Source organism: Amborella trichopoda, chromosome 2, assembly GCF_054954075.1.
Source record: "Amborella trichopoda isolate Santa Cruz 75 chromosome 2, AtrichopodaSantaCruz75HAP2 v2.0, whole genome shotgun sequence".
Classification (NCBI taxonomy): domain Eukaryota; kingdom Viridiplantae; phylum Streptophyta; class Magnoliopsida; order Amborellales; family Amborellaceae; genus Amborella; species Amborella trichopoda.
Window position 1 is genome coordinate 68,559,533 of NC_142337.1, and position 22,168 is coordinate 68,581,700.

Sequence of the window (22,168 nt, forward strand, 5' to 3'; positions counted from 1 at the left end):
AACATTGATTTTTTATTTATTTTTTGCGTTAACGCAGAGGATGTGACCTTATGTTGATGAAACATAGATATCAATTATTATTATTTTTTGTTCATAATAGTGGTCTGGTAACAATCAAACAACTAAAATACTAATGTTGTTTTGAATAAACTTCCACAAAAGATAATGCTATTTTGAATATACTAAACAATATAGCAGAGTGAAAGAATAAAGGTAATATTCTTGAAGGTTTGCACACACTAGTGTTTGCAAAACTAGCCAGACTGACTCGGACCCGGCAGTTGACTGGCTGGGTTATCTAGAACCAGCCACTGGCTGTGGGTTTTGGCCGGTTAGGGTTGCCAATTAGTTAGACCACCCTGACTTAAAAAAAAAAACAAAATTAGAAAATATAATTAAAAAAATGGTTCGTAATAGTTTTTTCAATATTTTCTATTGTTTTATAAAATACTGGGAAGTAAATATTTAATTTTTTTATTTTTTAGATTATTTTGAAAATACCACTGAGCAAACAAATATATTTTTTAAAATCCATTTTTTCACTACTTTTTAATTTTATTTGGAAGTGTCTTGTTTAATTATACTTTAAACATACTTTTCCTAATTTTGTTGAGACTTTTTTTATATTTTAAATTTTTTTCTAACCCTCTTTTTGCCCGTCGGAGACCGGCCCAACTCGGGCCAATTACCCGGAACCCGCCCATGCCCGGTTCATGCAATCAAACACTGGCAAACACCAATAAGTTACCCTCACAAGGCAAGCCTTTCAGTGATGAGGTAAAACACAGACCTAAAAGAGGACCTTTGCGGATATGTGACTTCTTTAGCACAAAAATAATGCAAAACTCTGTTCATTCCAAAATCGAGAAGCTCAACACCAGTTTTCAAAAAAATCTACGACATGAATTGGAAATTGCCGATCTGGATCAAGAACTTGTGGAGACTGACATAGTCTTTTGATGGAATTGGGAATCGATTAGTTTTACAGGTAATATTACAGTTTTGCCAGGGAGCCATGCCATCCAACTAGGCCGGTTCTACCTTTTTTATTATTTTAATTTCAAAATATTTATTTTTTTGAAAATTTATTCAAATATCGATGTGAGATGAGTAATATGCGACCCTTGTATTTTGATTTAAAAGACCATGAATGTGACTTGGAATACTGGTAAATTGATAAAATGTTGAATAGTGGATATTTCGATAACATATTTTTTTTGGGATCGATTCTCACATCGGAGAATTAGCCCGATTGACAATACGAACAAGCAAAGCAAGTTCCTATTTTGCACTATCGCACGGTACTACCGTTGTTTGACACAATTATGTCACATTCGCTTTGGATCCTTATTCGGTTGGATGAGAAAAATGAAAAAAATTCAGTGTTTCGGCCATTTCAGAGGAAGACCTCGTATTTTTTTAATTTAATATAAATAAATTGGATATTTATATATATAATAATAATATAAAAAAATAAAAATAAATTTTTTAAAAAAAATTTAATATAAATATTTTTTTCTCTCTCTCTAAGCCTAAAATCAGAAGACTTCAACCTGCCGAAGTAAAACGAATTTGAAACACTGTGATTTGACTTTGACTTGATAATGCCTTTGAATTAAAAATGTCTACTCTCAATTTTCTATGTTTTTATATAATGAATGAGCGGTACTGCTTTGTCCACCTCGGCCAAGAAAGAGATACATGGCATGCATGATTCCTTGACAACCCAACATATTTGCATTCAATAATACCATAAATGTAGAGAGTGTACCATGCTCCCATGGGAGCTAATTGCACATCTGCTTCCTCAGGCAGAAGAACCCACTTAAAAAAGGATTTTGTGATCTGAAGTTTCGCGATCCACTTCAGAATCAACAAGTAATTCTGTCAGGAAATTAAAGGTTTTGAGCTGTAATATTAAAAATTTGTCATGCGACGAACAAATAATTGGATAATTGTGTTCAATCATAGAGCCTGATTTTGTTTCAGGCACTTTTCAAAGGGCATACGCAACTCCGGTTTTTAGTTTCATCTCTAGATCGAGGAAGTTCGCCCTAAAATACTCTTAACTACGGTTTTACATGCGGGGAAGCTAACGTACATTTTGCTCACGCGGGAGCACAAAAAAATATTATCATCAGTCGACACGTTCGATTCGAACCTAACCCAGTAGTAGGGTGGTCATGCTGACGGGGCCCGTACAGAACCCGCTGGTAAATGTGTCGTTTGACTAGTTTCATTTTCATTGAGCTCACTTGCACACGCTTATAGGAAACATTAGGTGCCCCGCATGGACATCCACCATCCATCTCCATCAACAAAGGCTGGAATTAATGACATGGTCCCATGATCGACGATTGAGCACCATTTTGTCTGCCTTTACATGGATGCCAGTTGCCACTAGGACTCCAAATGGCCCCTGTGTTACACCTTACCATGGACACGATTTTGGTGAGTCAGCCCGCTTACCCAGCTTCGTACGGCTCCTCATGCATCGAAATTAAGATGGACGTCAACCACTGGTTTAAAAAGCAGATAAGTGATTCAGATCGAGCATCTAAAAAATCGATCCGAATCGGCGATTCGAATCGAGAATCGACTGAATTGATCAAATTAAAGCTTTAAAAAAATCCGAATAAATTATTAAAAATCATTATAAATTTTTTTTTTTAGGAATCCAATAAGAAATGAAGGTACTACATTATTAATTTTCATTTTTTTCATCAATTTGTGAATATTGAGATGTTCTTTCCCTGTATAAACATATGTTAACCATTAAATTTGCATCACATAAAAGAAAAAGCATAGAATTATCATAGATAAAATATATAATTATACATGGACTATTATAAAGAGTAGACTAATCAATGAAAGAATGGCCATTAAAATCTCGTTTTGGCGAAAAACCCTAATCCGCTAAAAAAATCCAAATTATTACAGCCTAACTAACTATAATCCAAAATTATTAAAACCTAACTAATTATAATATTATATACTGAAATTATAATTACTAGTTTACATTTTATAATTATTTTATTAGACAAATAATAACAAATTAAAAATATTTTATAATATTATGTAATTTAAAATGTATTATTGACAACTGTAAGAAAAATAATACATTACATCATTTATAATGTAAAAATTAATAAATAAAATAAAATATTTAGTTATCAATGTAAAAATTAATAAAATGCGTACAAATTTTGAAAATAACACTTCAATTTTTCAAAAATTTATTTTTTTAGGTTTCTATAATAAATTTAGTGAAAGAGATTGTTAGTAGAAAGATGGAGATTTCAAATAGAATAAATTTTTTATGTTTTATTTTTTTATGCCTTTCATATTATTTAAAAAAAAAAATTATACCAATATATACAACAAAAATTAACTGCTATACAAAAAATTAACTTTTTTATTTTTCATTTTTTTATGCTTTTTATATTATTTACAAAAATATTTATACAATATATACAACAAAAACTATACAACACAAAAAAAATAACTCCCATGGGGGGACTCGACCTTGAGAGGTCACATAAAAAAGCAAAGGTCTTAACTGCCACGCCACCTCACCATATGTGGTTATAACTTGATGATTAATAGAATATATTTAAATTCCCTTTTCATTTAATGATGTTTGAGAATTATCCCACATCAAAAAATGGGTATTCCAGTTTGGTATATAAATACCTATGTAATATAAATTAAAATGTTTGTGTAGAAATATTAGGGTAACCTCACACGTGTCGAACGCGTGCACGTGCGTGTCGAACGCGTGCACGTGCGTGTCGAACGCGTGCACGTGCTTGTCGCACGCGTGCAAGGTGGGAACCGGGCTTAACCGAATTGGAACCGGCGATTCTTCTCTAGAACCGGGCGGTTCCCGGTTTTGTATTGAAACCGGCACGAGCTGTGCCGGTTCCCGAGTCGAACCGGGGCGAGTCCGATTTGACTCTCTGATTTTTAAAACACTGACGTCAACAAATGGTACATGTACTTCTACTAAAAGTTGATATGGTTGGTAGAAAATAAAATAAAAAAAAAACTTCTTAGAAAAAAAAAATCATATTAATGGTCATTATCGTGGTATTAGCAAACCAGGAAATTTTGAGTTTGAAACAGTGATCGAAAAATTGAACTGGACTTGGAAACCGGTTAAGGGCTAGGTCGGAGTAACCAGTAAATCAGCTGGTTCAACCGGTTTAACAGGATAGGTCCCAAGCGGTCAAATAGTCTTAAAAAAAGAAAAAATACAAAAAAATTTGAAACATATGAAAAATATATTTAAAGCATGACTAAACAAAACATATTCAAATGAAGTTGAAAAGTAATAAAAAAATAGATTTTAAAAAATCGATTTGTGTCTAGGGGTATTTTTAAAAAATTTCAAAAAAATTTCAAAAAAATAAAAATAAGTATTCATAGTCAAAACACTTTCCAAACTCTTTCAAAATGATAAAAAAAAACATTCAAAAACACATTACAAACAAAGCCATTATTTTTTGGGATTATATATATATATATATATGGCTTGGTGGTGAGTCACGAAGTTCGACAAAAAAATTTATTGGGAACGTTGTGTTTATTCAATAAAATTCTTACAATCACCCATTTTAAAATTTTAAAACAATAATGATTGCGACCTTTATATACTAAAGATAAATGACCTCTTTATAAACAATCCCATTAATTTATCATCCACCTGATTTGTCATACATGGTACACCACCACCATATGGTGCATGATTCCAATTTTTATGAAGATCATTAGCTTTCATACAATAAAGTCACTGATAACTGAGGTCATCATATGTTCAATTGATGGGTGAAATGACGGTTTAAATAATGTGCTACAATATACACTATTTATTGCCCTTAAAATCCTAGTTTTTTCCCGCACCCACATGTTCAAGACCGAGATGATAAATTTGAAGGTTTTTTGACACCATAACTCCAACTTTCAGTTATTTTTGAGGTGAGGATTTACTTATGGACCCAGTTTCTATGCGGCCAAGGCCGTATATGTAGAAGTGCAGGCCTCTTAGTAAATCTATTTTTGAGATGGATTTTAATACTTAATTTTTAAGGACATGTAATCTTTAACATGGAGATCATGATTATGAAAAATAAATAAAATAAATTAAAAATAATAATTTTAGTAAAAAAATATTTAAACGATTAGTTTCCATTGTTTTTAAATGGAACACCTACGTGCATCATCTATCGTTAAGAGGGATGCTTTACATTTTCTAGACCGCGTATGTAGGAATTTAGTCCAATTCTCATGGAACAACTTTCCATTACTCATTTTGACAGGGCTGCAATTTTATCAAAACACTTCCCTAAATTGAGATATATTGGAATTTGTGCGAGTCAATGGCAACACCGGTGTCCACCCAAGTTTACATATCAAGATTAAGGGTGATCATGAGCATTTTGCACCAGTGGTAAATAACGCTCTTGTGTACACTTTACTTTTAAATTAAAATCACGCTTTCTACTCCTAGTTAGAGAAGATGTCTGAGTTTTTTTTTCCCTCTAGTTAAGTGTTGGTTTAGGGAAGATTTATCAAAATGCATATAAAAGATTAACTATTTAACATTTTATCAATGTCTTTTTATTTGATTTCATAATACCTATCGAAATACACGTAACCATGAGTTTGAATTGTTAAAAAAGGGTAAATTGTTAAATTATTGGAAAGTTATGTATATTTTGATGTATTTTCTTTTCCCTTTTAATCATTTGCGGGTCGCAATAGCTTAATAAAAAGCTTTTCCTTATATTCTAGGGAAAATTTTCAAAACGCACTAAATTTATTAATTATTTAACATTTTACCCAATTTTAATCTATTCACGGTGACACGTATTTTGGCAAGCCTTTTAAAATTAAATAAAAATAATTAAAATGTATAACAATCCATCTCTTCCACGTATTTTGTTAAATTTATCTGTATTCTATGTGCGAGGACCTCACAGATTAGTCAATAGATCGTCAATCAATACTCACTACAAAAAGGTTTTGATGGGGCTGCAACGCACACCTCAATTACAGTTCTGGCGCCAAAAATACCAATAAAATCAATCATCTCAAGCTGTTGTGAAAAAAATTAGGATTTCGAATCCTAAATTTAGTGTATATTATAACACATCATCTAGACCGTCCAATTCACCCTTAAAATAAGTGCTCAAGAATCTCCAAGATTTGTACTAATTTTTTAGTTCCAAATTTCATAATCAGTGTTGAAAATTGATTTTAGAGCCATTATTAATATTTTTTATGCCCGACGAGGATTTGAGATGAAGCGTTCCATCCTAACGTATATTATTATATAGGAAATAGATGTTGCATCCTAACATATTATTTGATTTGCATAAGGTTGCAATCTTAAACAATCAAACTAAAGCACACCTCCAAATTTTATCATGAGATGTAATTTTGGTGTAAAAAATTATTAAGGTGGCCGGATGAATTTAAATTCCAAAAGTACTTCAAATTAAATAAATCTATAAACACATGAAAACCTTGAAAATAGACGGTCCAAATAATATGTAGTAAGATACACTATTTTTTGCTCAAAATCTCATCCCCCAATACATCTTAATGTAAAAAATGATCAATTAGAACATTTTTTCAACATAAAAAAACCGTTTCCGATAGATTTTTCGGTTCACCTTAATTCTACAATTTAAGATAGCATCCTTATATGGACACTTTCGATCCCTCTACGGTGGCATATAGCACAGCCGTTAGCATATGGAATTCCTTCTTTATGAAAGACACGCAAAATGAATTAATTTGTGTTCCAAAGATTATCAAGTCATTATTGCAAATAGTGGATTACTCTCTATTTCATTTGGGTCGATTTGTGCTTGCAAATAATATTTTTTGGGGTAGCTCAGCACTAGGAATCGAACTTGACATGTAGTATTGCTAAATGTCAAACGGTTAACCACTCCAACCCAAGCCCAATTCCTGCTTGCAACTAAGTTATTAGTCAGTCCCGTTAAAAGTACAATTTGAATGTGATTTGGAACCATTCGACATACGATCTTAATTAGACAGTTGTCGACGAGCTTACAAAAATATATCAACTAGCTTTCTTGTTAGACCATAATTAATGTGTTACAATGTTCATGGTTCAGTAGTAGCCATCTAATTGTTTAATCAGATCAAGACTAAACGTGCTGCCAGTCCCAAATAAACATATAAGTTTATGTACATTGAGACCCATGGAAAGCTCACCCTAGACAATATTCTTTCAAAAACTGCCTATGTGATTGATTATAAGCAGGCAAAAGCCGGCTGGAACTAATTGATTTCTAATGGGAAAGGCCAATTCTAAATGCTATGCAGGTATACTTAGTGAAAGAGGTAAGAAGATTCAATTGGCTGTAACGAAATAGGAAATCTAGTCTCGCAATGTAGAGGTCAACCTGTTTCTTTTCACTGCTTTCAATTAGTTGATGGTTGCAAAGATCCAATGCCCAGCCTTAAAACTCTTAGAATACAAATATCAAATTGGAAATCCAATCCTCAAGTAGGCAGAAGGAAACTCTCTTCAGATAGACTCTAATCCTTTGTCCTTCAAAGCACTTCATTTCTCGTTTTGCCTTGGTTCTCAAGAATAAAATATGAATGCTATGAGTTAGGCTCACAACAAACTACAAGACAAGGTTTCAAACCTTAATGATGCTTCATCAGGAAGAGTAGATCTCCTTCTCGTGTGTCGCAAATTTGTCCTGAACACAGATTATATTAGAAGACTAGAAGAAATCAAAAAAAGAAAAGTAGAAAAAAGGAAAACAATTACACTAACCTTAACACAGATAAACACATAATGGACATCTGGATTTTCTCCCAGTATATCAGTAGCCGAGCTACCATCATCATTTAGCGGAACGGTTTTGCTACTTTCCCCGGTTGGATGCTCAGAGAATTTTCCATGCCCAGGTTTTTCTGCAAAAAAAAATTTTTTGAAATGGTTTTTCTGCATAAAATTGTAGAAAAACTATACACATATATAGTAACCAAAACCATAGACTACAAACTATACACATATATAGTAACCAAAACCAATCTGAACCTTTTATCCATCTAGAACGAACAGAGGTTACTGCTATAGACTACAAACTATACACATATATAGTAACCAAAACCAATCTGAACCTTTTAATTGCAGTTCATTAATGAGAAAGTTACCAATTAATGATAGAACATTTATCCATCTAGAACGAACAGAGGTTACTGTAACTTGAAAGGAGAATATGCACTAACTTTTAAACAGAACTCAACCACGCTATGACCATGTGGACTTGCAACATTTTGCTCCCCACACAGGCTACTTGATGTGTAAAGGTGTAAATTAGTTGAGTTATATACAAAGTATAAATTAACAAGAAGATCAATACATAACATGCATATAGGTGCAAGAGGAAATACCAAAATGCCCTTCACCATAAGCATACAGTTAAGACAAGCCCACTTAGTCCTATGATGAATAGAATAGGAACAATTACATAATCCATAACAATATAATACAACTTATGGACTGGAGACCAACTTCCTCCATACAATGACAAATGCAAGATGCAGTATGAATGCCACCCGATCCCCAAGGGCAGGTACACTCGGAAAGAGATGCCCAAGTAAAGTAAAAAAGGGCTTCTCCAAGGGGTTGTATGCAAAGGACCAATGAAGGCATCCATGCTTGGGAATGTATGGAGAGTCTTTATCCATGACTCAATTGGATGGTTAATGAGAAATTTCAAAGGCAAATAGGTACAAAAAGCAATATTCAGCTTAGGCAAATAGATCATCCTATCCTGATGCCTTTAATTGACTTTCTAGCTATGAGCATCAAAGGAGATAGAGAAGGCTCTCATGGGTCTTTGAGGAGTTTCATAGCGGGTCAAAGAATACCAAGGGGTTAGGCTGACCTGCATGATCCTTGCCCACAAAATAGCTTAAGCAACAAATATTTATGACCTTTAGATTCGTTAGTCGGTAGGTTTTCTTTTATATTGTCGTTCCAAATGGTTTATTCATGTAGACATGCAAATGAAGAGATTGAGGAAGATGTCGCACATAGAATTAGAACTAGATGCACAAAGTGAAGATATGCAACTGGAGTTTTATGTGATCGTCGCATACTAATGAAGCTGAGGGGGAAGTTCTATACAACAACTGTGAGACTAACTTTGCCTCATGGGGCAGAATGTTGGGCAGTCAAGAAACAACATACCCATAGATTGAGTATAGTTGAGATGAGGATGTTGAAATGGATAAGTGGCAAAAAAATAATGTATAAAATCTGAAATGGGTACATTAGGGAGAACTTAGGTGTGGCTCCAATAGGCAATAATATGAGAGAAAGTAGACCTAGGTGGGTTGGCCATGTGCAGCACAGACCTAGTACAACACCTATTAGGAGGTGCAAGTTGTTCAAGTGGTAGGCCTAAGAAGACATAGTTGGAAGTAGTGCGAAAAAATATAGGGACTTATGGCCTCACTGAGGGTATGACCCTTGGTAGAACAGAATGGCAGATCATGATTTGTGTACCAACCCCAAATAGTTGGGAAAAGACTCTGATGATGATGAAGATAATGCAACCAAAAGGATGTTGTGTCTATTATCTTCCCCATACCAAGGCATCTTTGTAAGGCGTGGGCAGATTTTGGTTGGGACCTTGATTGCTTGATGGCATAGATTATGTTGAGAGGGAGGATAGGCACAAAACCATATGTACAGGGGATATGGAGAAAGCATAGAGGGAGAGACCTGCATTTGTATGTAAGATGGATATAAAGAAAGCATATAACTATTGAAATTAAGCATGAGTGGCCCCAACAACAGAGGCATCCATTCAACGGGTGTTCCTTGGGGAACCCAGGGCCTGCCGGGGTTGGGGCAATCCTCAAGGACCACACGAGAACTACTATCACTGCTCTATCAAAATTTATTGAGCATACTGACTCTATGGAGGCAGGCCACAGAGTTCCTTGAGGGACTCATACTCTTTCATCTCCACAGTATCGAATCAGTGACCATCGAGGGAGACTCCATGAATGTAATTGCTTGGGCCAACAACTCCTCCCCCCCTCCTTGGGTTATAGGTCACATTTTTTATGAGATTTACCACTGTTGCAGGGGTACGCGCATCTCATGGAAGCATATATGGAGGTATTCAAACCAGGCAGCGGACCAATGTAGAAGGGCTCAATGTACTCTGAGCTACCCACATGCGGATAGCCACTCTTCTCCCCCCCCTCCCCCCTCCCCCCTGCCCCCTCCCCAGAAGGGCTTAATGTACTCTGAGCTATCCACGTACAGATAGCCACTCTTCCCCCTTCTCTCTCTTCTTCATCTCTTTGTACTTTTTTACTTATATATCTAACAGTTAACATTCTCAAAAAAAAAAAACAGAGGTATCCATTGCATGATGAGCTGATGTTCTTCTCTCATCCATTAGGACAAACGAAAAAGGGAACAAATGTTGGTAGTTTTGAGGCATAAAGTTCAACAACAGATATGCTAGGCAGGACCCAAAATAAATAAATAAATAAATAAAGAGCATAGAAGCAAAACAGTTGTAAACAATACAAAATAAAGAGATTTATCTATCTCACATCTCTAAGATATATTTGTTAAAAAAAATAATCATCAAAACAGTTGGAAACAATACAAAAGGTTTGTCATCAGCAATTGAAGCAAATTATATTAGGATATATAAAATCCTTGCTCAAATATCTAAACGAATTAGAATGCCCCAAGTTAAGGAGAATTTGAAATTGAAAGGAGAACCATTATACTCTGTGCATTTAACGTACAGATTGTCATTGATTTTGCCGAAAGGCAATCCACATCGGACCCAGGATATAATTTATTCCGTCCCAAGACTGCAGAACTACTAAGCATAAATGTATGAACATAATATTTCAAAAAATATTCACTAACCTATAACATGAAGCTTTACAGTCCATAAGCAAATTTCTTTCAGAAGCGACAGTCGGTAACGGGGTGCACCATATGTAACCTGGATTCTTATGAGAAACTTAGTATATTCAAAGAACCAGGCTGTTAATACATAAAAAATGTTGCAATAACTTGATATAGTAGCAGAAAAAGCAGTCCATGGGCAACTGAAGTACCAAGAGATTAAGATGTTGATACCAGAATATAGACACCATTATCCTTGAGGACCCTGATAATTAGGATTAAACCATTTCAATAAATGGTATGCAAAAAAAAGAAAGAAAAAGGAAACAAGAGAGCCATATGCTTCATGATATTTCAATACCTCCCAACCTCCTTCAGCATCATTCTTACATAATTTTGTGAATTCTGTCCACACTGCAGAAGCACAGCAGATCAACACATTTTCAAACGTTCTTCAAGTAATACACAGTACCTGAATGGATGTTACTTACCATTAGGGAATCCAACATTCCTAAAAATGGAAGGATAACATTGCATTAGAATAATATTCTTAACCTCTGATTTCAAGAACTCAAGAGGACAGAACTAGAGGAATGTAACCAATGAAAAACTATTGTATGTAATACAACGGTGTACCTTTATCAATCACAGAATCAAAAGAGCCAGAACAAAAATCATTCATACGTCGAACATCCATTTCCATATCTGCAAAATTCGGTAAGGCAAATTGACCAGGAATCACAATATCTCAATATGGAAGTCGAACACGCATAATTTGTGATGGAACTAAAACTTTCACAATATAAACGAATTGCAAAGCATCAGAAAGAAACAGCTCTAAATGGATACATTTAAGCTGGGGACAATTCCTGTACTTCTTTCTCATGGCTTCAATCACCACAGAAGATATATCGATGTTGACAATGTCCTGGTAACCATCATTGACCATGTCCTCCCCAAGCGCTGCACCGAGAAATGGGTATCTCAGTAAACAAACAGCAAGAGGCAACCAATTCTTAAGGGAAAAAATAAATTCTCGATAGCTATACAGATGAACCTAGAGAATATCACCCAAACAAAGATGACAATCAACAGAATTGACAATTGCAAGAAAACAGATATAATAATGTTTTAAAAAATGGGTATATGTAATCATACAAAGCCATATATGCTAGAGAGAATTTTCATTTAGGCATAAAGATAACCAAGTTATTCCCAGATTTTAATATCAGAACTCGAACCTGTGGACAGCTATGAATGATGGAAATGTGCTTTTCTTTTTGCAATGAATTACATTGATGTAAGCAAAAAGAATACACTTCCTTGGATGCATAGCTGAGGAGACATGCTTGAATTGTCAAAGTATTCTCACACTTTCTTGTTTTACATATATATATATATATATATATTGAGCTTTTCTTTTCCTTTGGCACAGGAATTGTTAAGATAACAACTTCTAACTTTCAAATTTCATCAAAAGGCCACTGACTATGAATTACATCGTTGTTTTTCCTTAGTTTTGAATAATAATACATCCCAGATTTCTCATTTTCCCCCATTAACTTTGTAATTCCAAACAATAATATAGAAATCCAAATATAAATAGAACAAGAAATGACACTGAATATTTCTTCCAAACAAAAATGCTAAGGTGTCTGTGATGCAACAAATCTCACTCGGATATGTCAAGAATCTCCTGAGCGATGCAAAATAATCAGAAAGAGAGATTAAATAAGAAAAGGCAAAAGACATGAGTAATTCGTGAATGGGAGAGTAGAGGTTAAGGGAAGGACCTGCGTTTCCACAACCAGTGATGAGAATGCGATGGTTGTGTTTGAGGTAGAGGTTGAAGATGGGAGCCAGGGCAGGGTATTTCTGGTACCAATCAAAGGGACCTGGATCTTGCTTGTACCTCTTGTCCCAATACCACGGCTCCCCGTATGCCTGTGTGCTCCCACCATTAGTCATCTCCCTCTCTCTCTCTCCTGCTATTTGCTGAACCGATTTCTCTCTCTTCCGAACCGCTCAGTGGACATGGAACAGGAAACATAGATAACGGGTGAACCCCCCACACAAAAGTAGGAGAAAATTACAGGCTCCGGAAGTAACAGCGTTAGGAGTATCCGCAATTTTGCGAGGCGACAGGGACAGGAGTGAGAGCGTTTATAGTTACACTTTATCATCAGGTAATATTAAAGTGTCCTGGTGTTTTTTTTTTTTGGAAAATTACGTATATAGTTTTTATTATTGCTTTATTACTGGATTATTACTCGAATGTCCATTTTTTTCATTTTTTAGAAAAATATTTTTTTATTTTTTTCTATTTTTGAACAACCAAAAATGGCTGGAAACTTAAAATTTATATTATTATTTTCGGTTGTTGAACCAAAAATGTCTTGTTTTTAGTTGTTGAACTACCGAAAATGACTTATTTTTTTAAATAGAAATGCGTATTCCATAAACTTGTTGGAATATACAATGGTTCAACGTCCGAAAATGTTTTGTTTTCGGTTGTTTAATAACTTAAAATGTTTTATTTTCGGTTGTTGAACAACCGAAAATAGGACCGCATATTCTAACAAGCTTTTGTAATATGCAATCCTATTTTCAATTGTTCAACATTAGAAAATGTCATATTTTCGGTTGTTGACAACGAAAAATAAGACAGAAGCTTAATAACGAAAACTATTTGGTATTTTGGTAAGGACGAAACTATAACGGAGATATAAATAATTTTTTTAAAAAACGTACAATTAAAATGTGCGGTTCCAATTATTTGGAAAAGGATCCTACTTTATTTCGCTTTTTAAAGTTTTTCGTCAGGCCCTTGTTTGGTATTGATTTTCTCGTTGTTTGGAATATCATTCATTAATGTTTATAATCACTCGAAAAACATGAAAATATTGCGGTATACTGCACCCATGTTATCTCCAAGCATGAAACAACCTAAGTTGGTTTTGTTTACATTTTTGCTCACTCCTCGGACTAAATCCAAACCTAATTTCCCCTACAAGAGTAAGAAAGTTTGGTTATGCTTAAATTTATGGATCTTAGTTAATGGATTATTAATGATTTAGTGTATGTTTGGGTCCTAAAACCTATGGAGACCTCAGTAGATGCATGAGTAAGCAAATTCACCAAAAACTTTTCATTATTTAAAGACGGCATATTTGGCATGTGAAGTGTTTTAGAAAGCGATGCGATGCACGGTACCGTAAGAATGTAAATTATAGTAGATGCAATGGCCTTTGGAGCACCCGCAACTGCTGAGGCTGATGGGAACCCATTGTCGGCCTAAATTTTCAACAGCAATGAAATAGGAATCAGGTTTGGGGTTGATTCGCTAGTGTTTGCTGATTGCAACGCATTGTCCCTGTCCCTTGTCAATTCCTATCGCTGAACTACTTGAAAGGCTCATTGTGACTAGGTCATGAGCGTATCTTTAATAAATGGAGCGATTTCATGCAACTTATAATAATAGTATGACAATAAAATCGCACTTTCAAAAACCACGTCAAAGGTATTTGTCGAACTCTATATTTTGCACAAACTCATCACAACGTTGATCGATATTAAATCCGTAAAAACCATGCTTTTAAAAACCAATAGTTCCTCAAATAATCTAAAAAATAACCATGACCTCTACATGCCAAAGAACAAAAAATAAATGGGGGATCAAAAACCAGCAGTCACACAGGGCATATCAAGTCCAGGTATGCGACTGACAAATTTGCAAAGCAGCTGAAGCATTTCGTGGCCAATGCACAAAGCTCCAATGAGTTTCCCATAACATCACAAGGCATGATAATATTGCGCGACTGTCGAACTAAAAAAATAAATAAAAGTTTTTGCTTAACTATCAGAGAAGTCATCAGAGACTCTTCTTTCATGATACATCATTAATATCTACACTTATATACTCAAGACACCTGAAGCTGAGGGTCACAAGTAGGTAACCCCAATTGCGAGTTCATTTATGTAGATAAGAATCAGCATCTGCCTCTGTGAATCAGCATGTGGTCATATATATGTCTTCATGCAGTAATATATACATGCTCAACTACGCACATGTTTGAGATTGGGTTACCTTCATTGTTATAAGGCCTAAATCACAGCATAGTAGATAGGTAGGCTGGCAAACAGGTAGGACTTTACTTTGGCCCAGACCTGACTGACCTGATTGAGTCCTAGTCTAGATCTAAAATAACATATTACACAAAGGAAAAAGATATAGTCAGCAGCCTAAATACGCCAACGGCCCAAATTGAATATGGGCTGATCTGACGATTGTCCGGTAGTGTTTAAATTTTAATTTCTTTTCTACAAATTCAAATCACTTGAAATTTTAGACATGTATTTTTCAAAAATAGGCTAATCTAATAAAAATATTTTACATGAAAATAATTGATCAAAATACCCCTAAAACTTTGCAGGGGTATTTTGGTTAATGTTTTTAATGTAAAATATTTTTTTAATATTTTTTGTAGATTCACCTATTTTTGAAGAACACGCCTAAAATTTCAAGTGATTCGGATTTGTAGAAAAAAAAATTAAAATTCAAACACTACTGATCCTCAAATCGGCCTAGATTCAATCTGGATCGTTGGCGTATTTAACTTATCCACATGAGGCTGTTGACCATATTTGTTTCCTAACACAAATATAATACAAAATACAACTATATGTATTGGGGTCGAGTTGGGAAGACCCCAACCCAAACGGGTCTGGGTATGTCCCAGACCAAGAGCATGTTCGGTACAGGCTTGCTGGACCTTGACCTGATCCCCGATGTCCATTTCTGGTTCTAAGACTAGGATTTGTGTCAAGTCTAACCATCAGATCGGTGGGTGTGACCCGATTCCCATCCCCACTAATAGATATGCACAATGTTTGAATACATGACTCAAGCAGGGTACTGAGGACCTTCAAGAACCATATGACTTGGGCGAGTTGACACAGACTTTTACCTAGTCATGACCAAGCCATGGAAAGGGCCAAAAAAGCCCCCAAAATGGGAAAATCAAAACTCACGAAAAATGCCTACAGAATACTAGAAATGAAAAAAATGATGCCCAATATAAAATATATGTAGAACATGGAAAATGATGAGAACCTGATGCAACTTGCAGAAATTATCAGATAATTTGATGAAAATTTGAAGAAAGTCTTTGTGTACAATAAAATTGAAAAAAAAAAAAAGAGCATCTTACTCATTTTTTATAAGTGCAATACTAGCATAAATATCACTAGATTGAGTGATGCTAGTAAAAAATGAATCATATATATATATATATATATATATGAATTCCAACTAAAAAAAAAAGAGATTAACCCTAAAATTTGAGGTCAATCCGCCAATCTCATGCTTGGTGGGAATCGATGCTTCCAATCCTTGTCAAAACTTCCTTAGACAGCACAAATCTAGGCTCCCAAAGCACTTTATGGTTTCGAGTATGAATCTAGGAGACTCGAGCTCTTGAAAAAATCGGACGAATAGTAAATGCCAGTTTCAAACCTCTCATTTTTTGCGTTTTTTTGTGAAAAACAAGCCTATGGTTGAATGAAATACTCAAAATAGGCTTAGGAATCAAATTTAATAAAAAATCCACCAAAGCTTGTGAAGAAATCACAAACTTTCGAAATCAGGCAAACCCTAGGCAAAATTTTCAATCTCAAAAATCTGTGAAATCTGGAATGTTTTCCTAAATCTAATGTTTCTATTAAATAGATTACACAAATTCATGTTAAAGATAAAATTTCAGACCAAAATGCACACCCAAGGGCCTTCAGACAAAGAAACTAAAGAAAAAGGGGGGCATGGATTTCCACCCTCTGCCCCCCACCGGGCCCCCAATTTAAAACTCAATCAATTGTTCATCGTATTTCATGGCATATTGGCTGCCAAACAACATTGGTTAAAAAAAAAATTATGAACAATATGGAAAACAAAGTTTTCTGCATCCAACAGAAGGTCACAGATTTCGGCGATTCAATTGTGATATCATCTGATCAACAGCAACCATTGCTCGAGATGCAGCACCAATCAAACCATCATACCTAGGAAGCATCATCAACACAAATTAAAGCTTCCAACTATACATTGGGAATTGTTTCAACATGTGAACTTGCTAACTTAATAAATCACAACAACACGGAAAGTGGTTTGTCATCATCATCATCATCATCAGAGCCTTTTCTGCGGTTTATAAATCACAGAAAGTGGTTTATAAACTTGCTAAATTTATGTGCATGATACCGTATTCGGTGCTGTTCTTAACAACTGAAATTTCAGAAAATAAGAATCCAGATTTTGTCTATGCCTTACATTGCAACCAAAAGGAATGCTGCATTAAGCATTATGATGGCACCTTCACCTGCATGCTTTGATGTATTCAGACACCTTGCACAGAACCACTGGTCATGAACTGAAGTGACCAAATCTGGAAATGTGGTTAGCACACTATATGTTACTTTTTTCATCTCTAATAACAAATAACTCGACAAGAATGTCAGTATGAAACGTTTTTCATCTCTAATAGCTAACTGGACAAGTATGTAGTATGAACACATATTTTAACATAATTATTTCCAACAGACCAAATGAACAGATGAGTATAGAAACTAACAAATGCAGTATGTGAATTGACAATGGACCTCCTACACAATTAGCAACAACAGCACACAATACTTCTGATTTTGGCAATATTCGTACTATATTATTTGTATGACCAGGCAAGCAAACCATACATAATCATAGTTTCTACATCAACCAGCAAAAGAATAATGAAAAGATAATCATAGAATGGAAAATAAACACTCACACTGGTTTGTCCCAATGAAGAAGCATTCTTTCTGAAAATTGTTCCGTCTTACAAAGTCGAGAAGAGAACTTAGTTCATCAGGCCGGGCGTGTATTCCCTGTTGCTCTACTCTGTAAACAAAAAACAACACAGTTTTAACCACCTAAACTATCCAACCACATGTTAGGTTTCTATTGATTGAACAAACTTTGATTTCACCAGAGAAATAAAATATACATATTCCCAGCAGGAGTGTCCTCTAATCTAATGGAGAAAACATATAGCACAGCATGATAGACTTTTTAACAGAGCAGCTTTGGTCACAAAAAATAACTGAAAGAGAAAGAAAATACAAACATGCACAAAGCCACAACAGAAAATACAAACATGCACATAGCCACAACAGAAAATACAAACATGCACATAGCCTCAACAGAAAATACAAACATGCACACAACCACAACAATGCATCTATGTGAGTGCACACATGCAGGCACACCTGTAGTAATGAACATGAAGACATAATGGACAAAAACTGAAGGAAATGCCCCTCTTAATACATTAAATACTATGTACGACATTTCGGAAGAGCAAAACATTAATCTAGTAACAGAATGACAAACATTTCCCCTGTGACATCCCTCCCAAGCCACAGAATATAAAGCCGAGGGCAGGGGTTCGTTTATATGCTTTTTAGTACTCTTTGTGGTTGAAGAGAAAAGACATGCACATTGTTCGGCTCCACAAAACTACTATCCACAACAATAATGAATTCCTTCACATATTTCACAATATAAGTATGTTGAAATTTGTAGATATTCTAGTGATTCAAATATGAAACTAACAAGTAACAGCCCTAGATAAAAACAATGAGATCCATAAGGCTAGGATAAATTGCACGTTTGCAAGTATTTTCATTGACATACATAAATTGGGCTGTATTTTTTTGATAACTTCTCCTTTTCTCCAAACGAAATTTGTTGTTTCGTGTGCCTTGATAAATACTTCCATGCCAAACAAATAACAATTGAACACTGAACAAGATATTCAGGATCGATGATGTTAAATCACATTGAGATACAGTTCAAATGAACAAAAAGGGAATCTAAATTCTGATTGGCAAAACAGGCTAATGCTAATCATAAAATAACAGGTTGAAATACTTCCGAAAGAGGAAACAAAAAATGCTTAGTATGACACATGAACAATAAGTCAAGGAGGAGAAAAGATAAAGAAAATTTGATGTCTTACATTACAGAATTCAGGCGAGAAGGTGCTCTCAGATCATAGTTAAGTAGCAAAGCTGCCTTCAATGGCTCATCTACATCAATGACAATATTCTCATGGGTGATAGAAAAGGATTTGCTACGAAGAAGGATCTTTAGTAACAATAAAAATGAAAACAAAATTAAAAGAATAACAGGGACCTTTGTAGAGAGAAGACCAAGCTTCTCACCAGATGAGCCTACGTTGCTGGAAGCCCATTTCTCCCAAAGTTTGTGTATAGAGCTCCAATTCACCATGAATTTTATCTTCAAAAGCCTAAATAAATCAGATTTGGCAACATAAGGACCATCTAAACTTCACACTGCACATATGTCTAGCACCTTGCCTAATAAATTGTGAACCAAGCGATTAAATTTCTTAAATGCACTATGATATAATGTAATGATGCACCTTTCTCACATGCCTGACAACCAGGAATTCTTGCTAAAACAGAAACTAACTTAAAACAAATCTTCAAAAGAACAGCAAATGTAACCCTCCCAATCCAGACACTATAGTGCATGGAACTGGCACTTGGTGTTCCACTAGACTTTTTGCAATCTAAAGTTGAAAGCCAGGTCCTAACGTCTTGCCCATATCCTTCTAAAATGTGGCCTAGCATTTGATGTTCGACTAAATTATTATGAATGTTTTCCTGATGCTCATTTGTCCTATCGACAATCTAATAAGAGACATCTATTTTCATAAAATCCACATTACAAACTCCATTCGCAACAGATAATTTACATTTAAATTATTGCGCAAACAGTTTTTTTTAGTTATTACCAATTTTACAGCATGTATTTCTACATTTGAAAGAAAAATACAACTCAAGAAAACATACTGGTGGGTGAGTTGTTTTCAAGACAAACTGGAACATTATAATTAGGGAAAGCTGCGGAGTGATGGATCTTTCGAAAATCCTGCAAATGCTGCATTTCATAATAAACGAGACAATATCAACTGCTACTGACCACTGATGTAAATTTAAGCATTGAATGAAATAAAATGAATGCCGAAAACGCTATCCCCACCATCATCGGAACAGGATGAGGTCTAGGTTTTACTGTAGAACAGTCAATGGCGGCTGCCGGTTACAGCTCTATGGATACAAATCCATAGAAGACAAAGACCCAAAAAAAGAAGAAAGAAAGCCATCAAATCGCCAGAGAAAAAAAAGAAGAAGAAGCTTACCTGAAATGGAAGGGAAGGGAAGAAAAGAGATGAGGGTTGGATGTTGTTGCAGCGGGAAGCTTTTGACCGAGCGCGAATGAGCTGAGAAGCGAAGAGAGCTGGGTGCTCCTTCCTGCACCAAACTATTCCTGGCAATGAGCAAGATTGGCGTGAATATCTTTCGATTTTTTGCGGGGTTTTTTTTATAAAAAAGTCCCGCTTTATTCGTATTTCATTATTTCATGGTCGCGCCTTTCTTTCTTTTTTTCAGGCGTTTTTGTATGCTTCAAAATACCACTGCAAACCAAGAATATGTAGCTTAAGATTAGTAACGAGGCATAACTAGGCCTACTTTCATTCTTTGTATCAACCGATAAAATACGCGTAGTTGTTCCTTGTTACTCATACGAAATACTGTATTTCTTGTTTGTAACTATGAATAAACAGGAGTTTTTTTTGTCATACAATTGCGGATTTTTAAAGGCCAAATTATTGAAATACCTTAGATTCTTTTTTATTTCCAATCCTAAACAATGGACTTTTGAAAATTTTAAATTTTTTTTGAAAATTTTATCAAAATACCGATAAGAGTTTAACTATTTAACAATGGGTGAGGTTTATATAGGGCACCTTCATTTATAATGTAGAAGTAAGACGTACCTCTAAAATTTATTTGGGTACGTAATTAGGGTGTGGAAACCTCATGGCTTGAAAATCTATTCTTATTCATATTTATAAAATTCACAAATGGTACGGGTCAAATAAATCTATAAACACTTGAATATCTTTAAAATATACGACCTACACAACTTGTTATAATATACACTATTTTGAAAACTTTAAATTTTTTATTTTTTTTATATCCACGCATATCGAGGTCGATATGATCGGTTGGAGTGCTCCTCACTTCAATAATATAAAGCTGCAACCTTATTTTAATTTTTGTCTTCAACCATTTACACTTTTGGAACTATTCAATCTCAAAACCAAGTGCTGCTTTACCGCTATTTTGAAATTAAACCAAAGGCTATGGGTAAAGTGTTAAATTGTTAAATTCTTATGGGTAATTTTACATATTTTCTCGCTTTTTTTTATAGGATGTACTTTAGTGAAATGAAAAATAAAAAAGAACCGCAAAAATCTTAATTGAGATCATTGGACCCCTTTAATATTTTGACCCCTTAATAATTAATTTGAGATCATGCTAACTTGTAAATGCATTAGTATTAAAAACATGACGGTTAAAAGACATGAAACCCTTAAAAAATCATTAAAGGGGGTTAAGTTATTTCTATTAATATTTGAATGTAATCCTTTTTATTTTTCATTTCTTACCTCATCCAAATAAGTTTTTAAAGCTATTCAAACTGTCATATCCAATATTTGAAATGGCAAACAATGAGGGCATTTAAGTGAGTTGACCCCCCAAAAAGCCCTAACCCAATCAACGAATATACCCCGTTGTAATGTATTGTAAATAAGTGACACATTATTTAGTACTATCACATTGCATACATAATGATAATTGTTTCGGGAAAGTGAACCACATTTTAAGATGAAGTTTACGTATGTGCGAAAGATATCCCTATATATTATAGGAGTTGTGGTCACATCAATACTATATGACCTTGGCCGGGATAACCTAAATTCCATAAACTGCGATTATGATCCCTTGGCTCATAAACTAGACTTTGGTGATCAACTAATGAGCCCATGTAATGGATTTGTTTATACTCTTTAATTTATCTTTTGTGCATGTTTATCGAGAAGCGAATTTGTTGGCTGATTTTCTTGTCAAGGGGGGTACTTTTTTAACAAAGACAATTGTCTTTGATTCTGTAATTTCTTTTTAATTTCTTTCTGATCAAATTTATGAATTCTTGTATAAAAAAAAACAAGCCCCTAGACTGTGTGTCATGGGAAATAGGTCAGTCGATAAAGTAAGTGTAGACCGTAGTCCACAGTTGAAGGTGAAGTGCTCCAAAAT

General features: G+C 34.6%; 2 protein-coding genes across 7 annotated transcripts; both read right to left on the reverse strand.

Moving 5' to 3' along the window:
- Positions 1-7,089: 7,089 nt before the first annotated feature.
- Positions 7,090-12,946, reverse strand: LOC18430052 (S-adenosyl-L-methionine-dependent methyltransferases superfamily protein). 5 transcript variants are annotated; one of them, XR_016050328.1, is made up of 9 exons: positions 12,736-12,946; positions 11,792-11,905; positions 11,579-11,689; positions 11,434-11,453; positions 11,304-11,356; positions 11,155-11,207; positions 10,961-11,039; positions 7,823-7,962; positions 7,090-7,745 (listed from the first exon to the last, which is right to left on the reverse strand). XR_016050328.1 is itself a non-coding variant. In XM_006840216.4 (9 exons), the coding sequence occupies exons 1-9, from the start codon at positions 12,908-12,910 to the stop codon at positions 7,704-7,706; spliced, it is 723 nt and encodes a 240-aa protein (XP_006840279.1). In that variant the 5' UTR covers positions 12,911-12,946; the 3' UTR covers positions 7,090-7,703. The 5 variants fall into 5 exon arrangements, 2 of the variants coding, with proteins under 2 accessions (XP_006840279.1, XP_088715897.1); XM_006840216.4 differs by having other exon boundaries at positions 11,177-11,207; positions 11,579-11,647; XM_088859771.1 differs by having other exon boundaries at positions 11,177-11,207.
- Positions 12,947-16,639: 3,693 nt separating this feature from the next.
- On the reverse strand, positions 16,640-20,357 carry LOC18430051 (Profilin family protein). Of its 2 annotated transcripts, XM_011623544.3 has the most exons (7): positions 20,203-20,357; positions 19,853-19,940; positions 19,199-19,284; positions 18,994-19,063; positions 17,764-17,873; positions 17,268-17,382; positions 16,640-16,999 (listed from the first exon to the last, which is right to left on the reverse strand). In XM_011623544.3, the coding sequence occupies exons 3-7, from the start codon at positions 19,263-19,265 to the stop codon at positions 16,915-16,917; spliced, it is 447 nt and encodes a 148-aa protein (XP_011621846.1). In that variant the 5' UTR covers positions 19,266-19,284; positions 19,853-19,940; positions 20,203-20,357; the 3' UTR covers positions 16,640-16,914. The 2 variants fall into 2 exon arrangements, with proteins under 2 accessions (XP_011621846.1, XP_011621847.1); XM_011623545.3 differs by lacking the exon at positions 19,853-19,940.
- Positions 20,358-22,168: the final 1,811 nt, after the last annotated feature.

Coding starts and splice junctions, on each gene's coding strand:
- LOC18430052 (XM_088859771.1), bottom strand. CDS start 12,910: ATGACTAATGGTGGGAGCACACAGGCATACGGGGAGCCGTGGTATTGG. Junction 11,454..11,578: donor TGATTCTGTGATTGATAAAG/GTACACCGTTGT, acceptor TTCCATTTTTAG/GAATGTTGGATTCCCTAATG. Junction 11,040..11,176: donor ATAATGGTGTCTATATTCTG/GTATCAACATCT, acceptor ATAAGAATCCAG/GTTACATATGGTGCACCCCG.
- LOC18430051 (XM_011623545.3), bottom strand. CDS start 19,265: ATGGTGAATTGGAGCTCTATACACAAACTTTGGGAGAAATGGGCTTCC. Junction 17,383..17,763: donor CTTCATTGGGACAAACCAGT/GTGAGTGTTTAT, acceptor CCACATTTCCAG/ATTTGGTCACTTCAGTTCAT. Junction 17,000..17,267: donor GCATTCCTTTTGGTTGCAAT/GTAAGGCATAGA, acceptor GATGCTTCCTAG/GTATGATGGTTTGATTGGTG.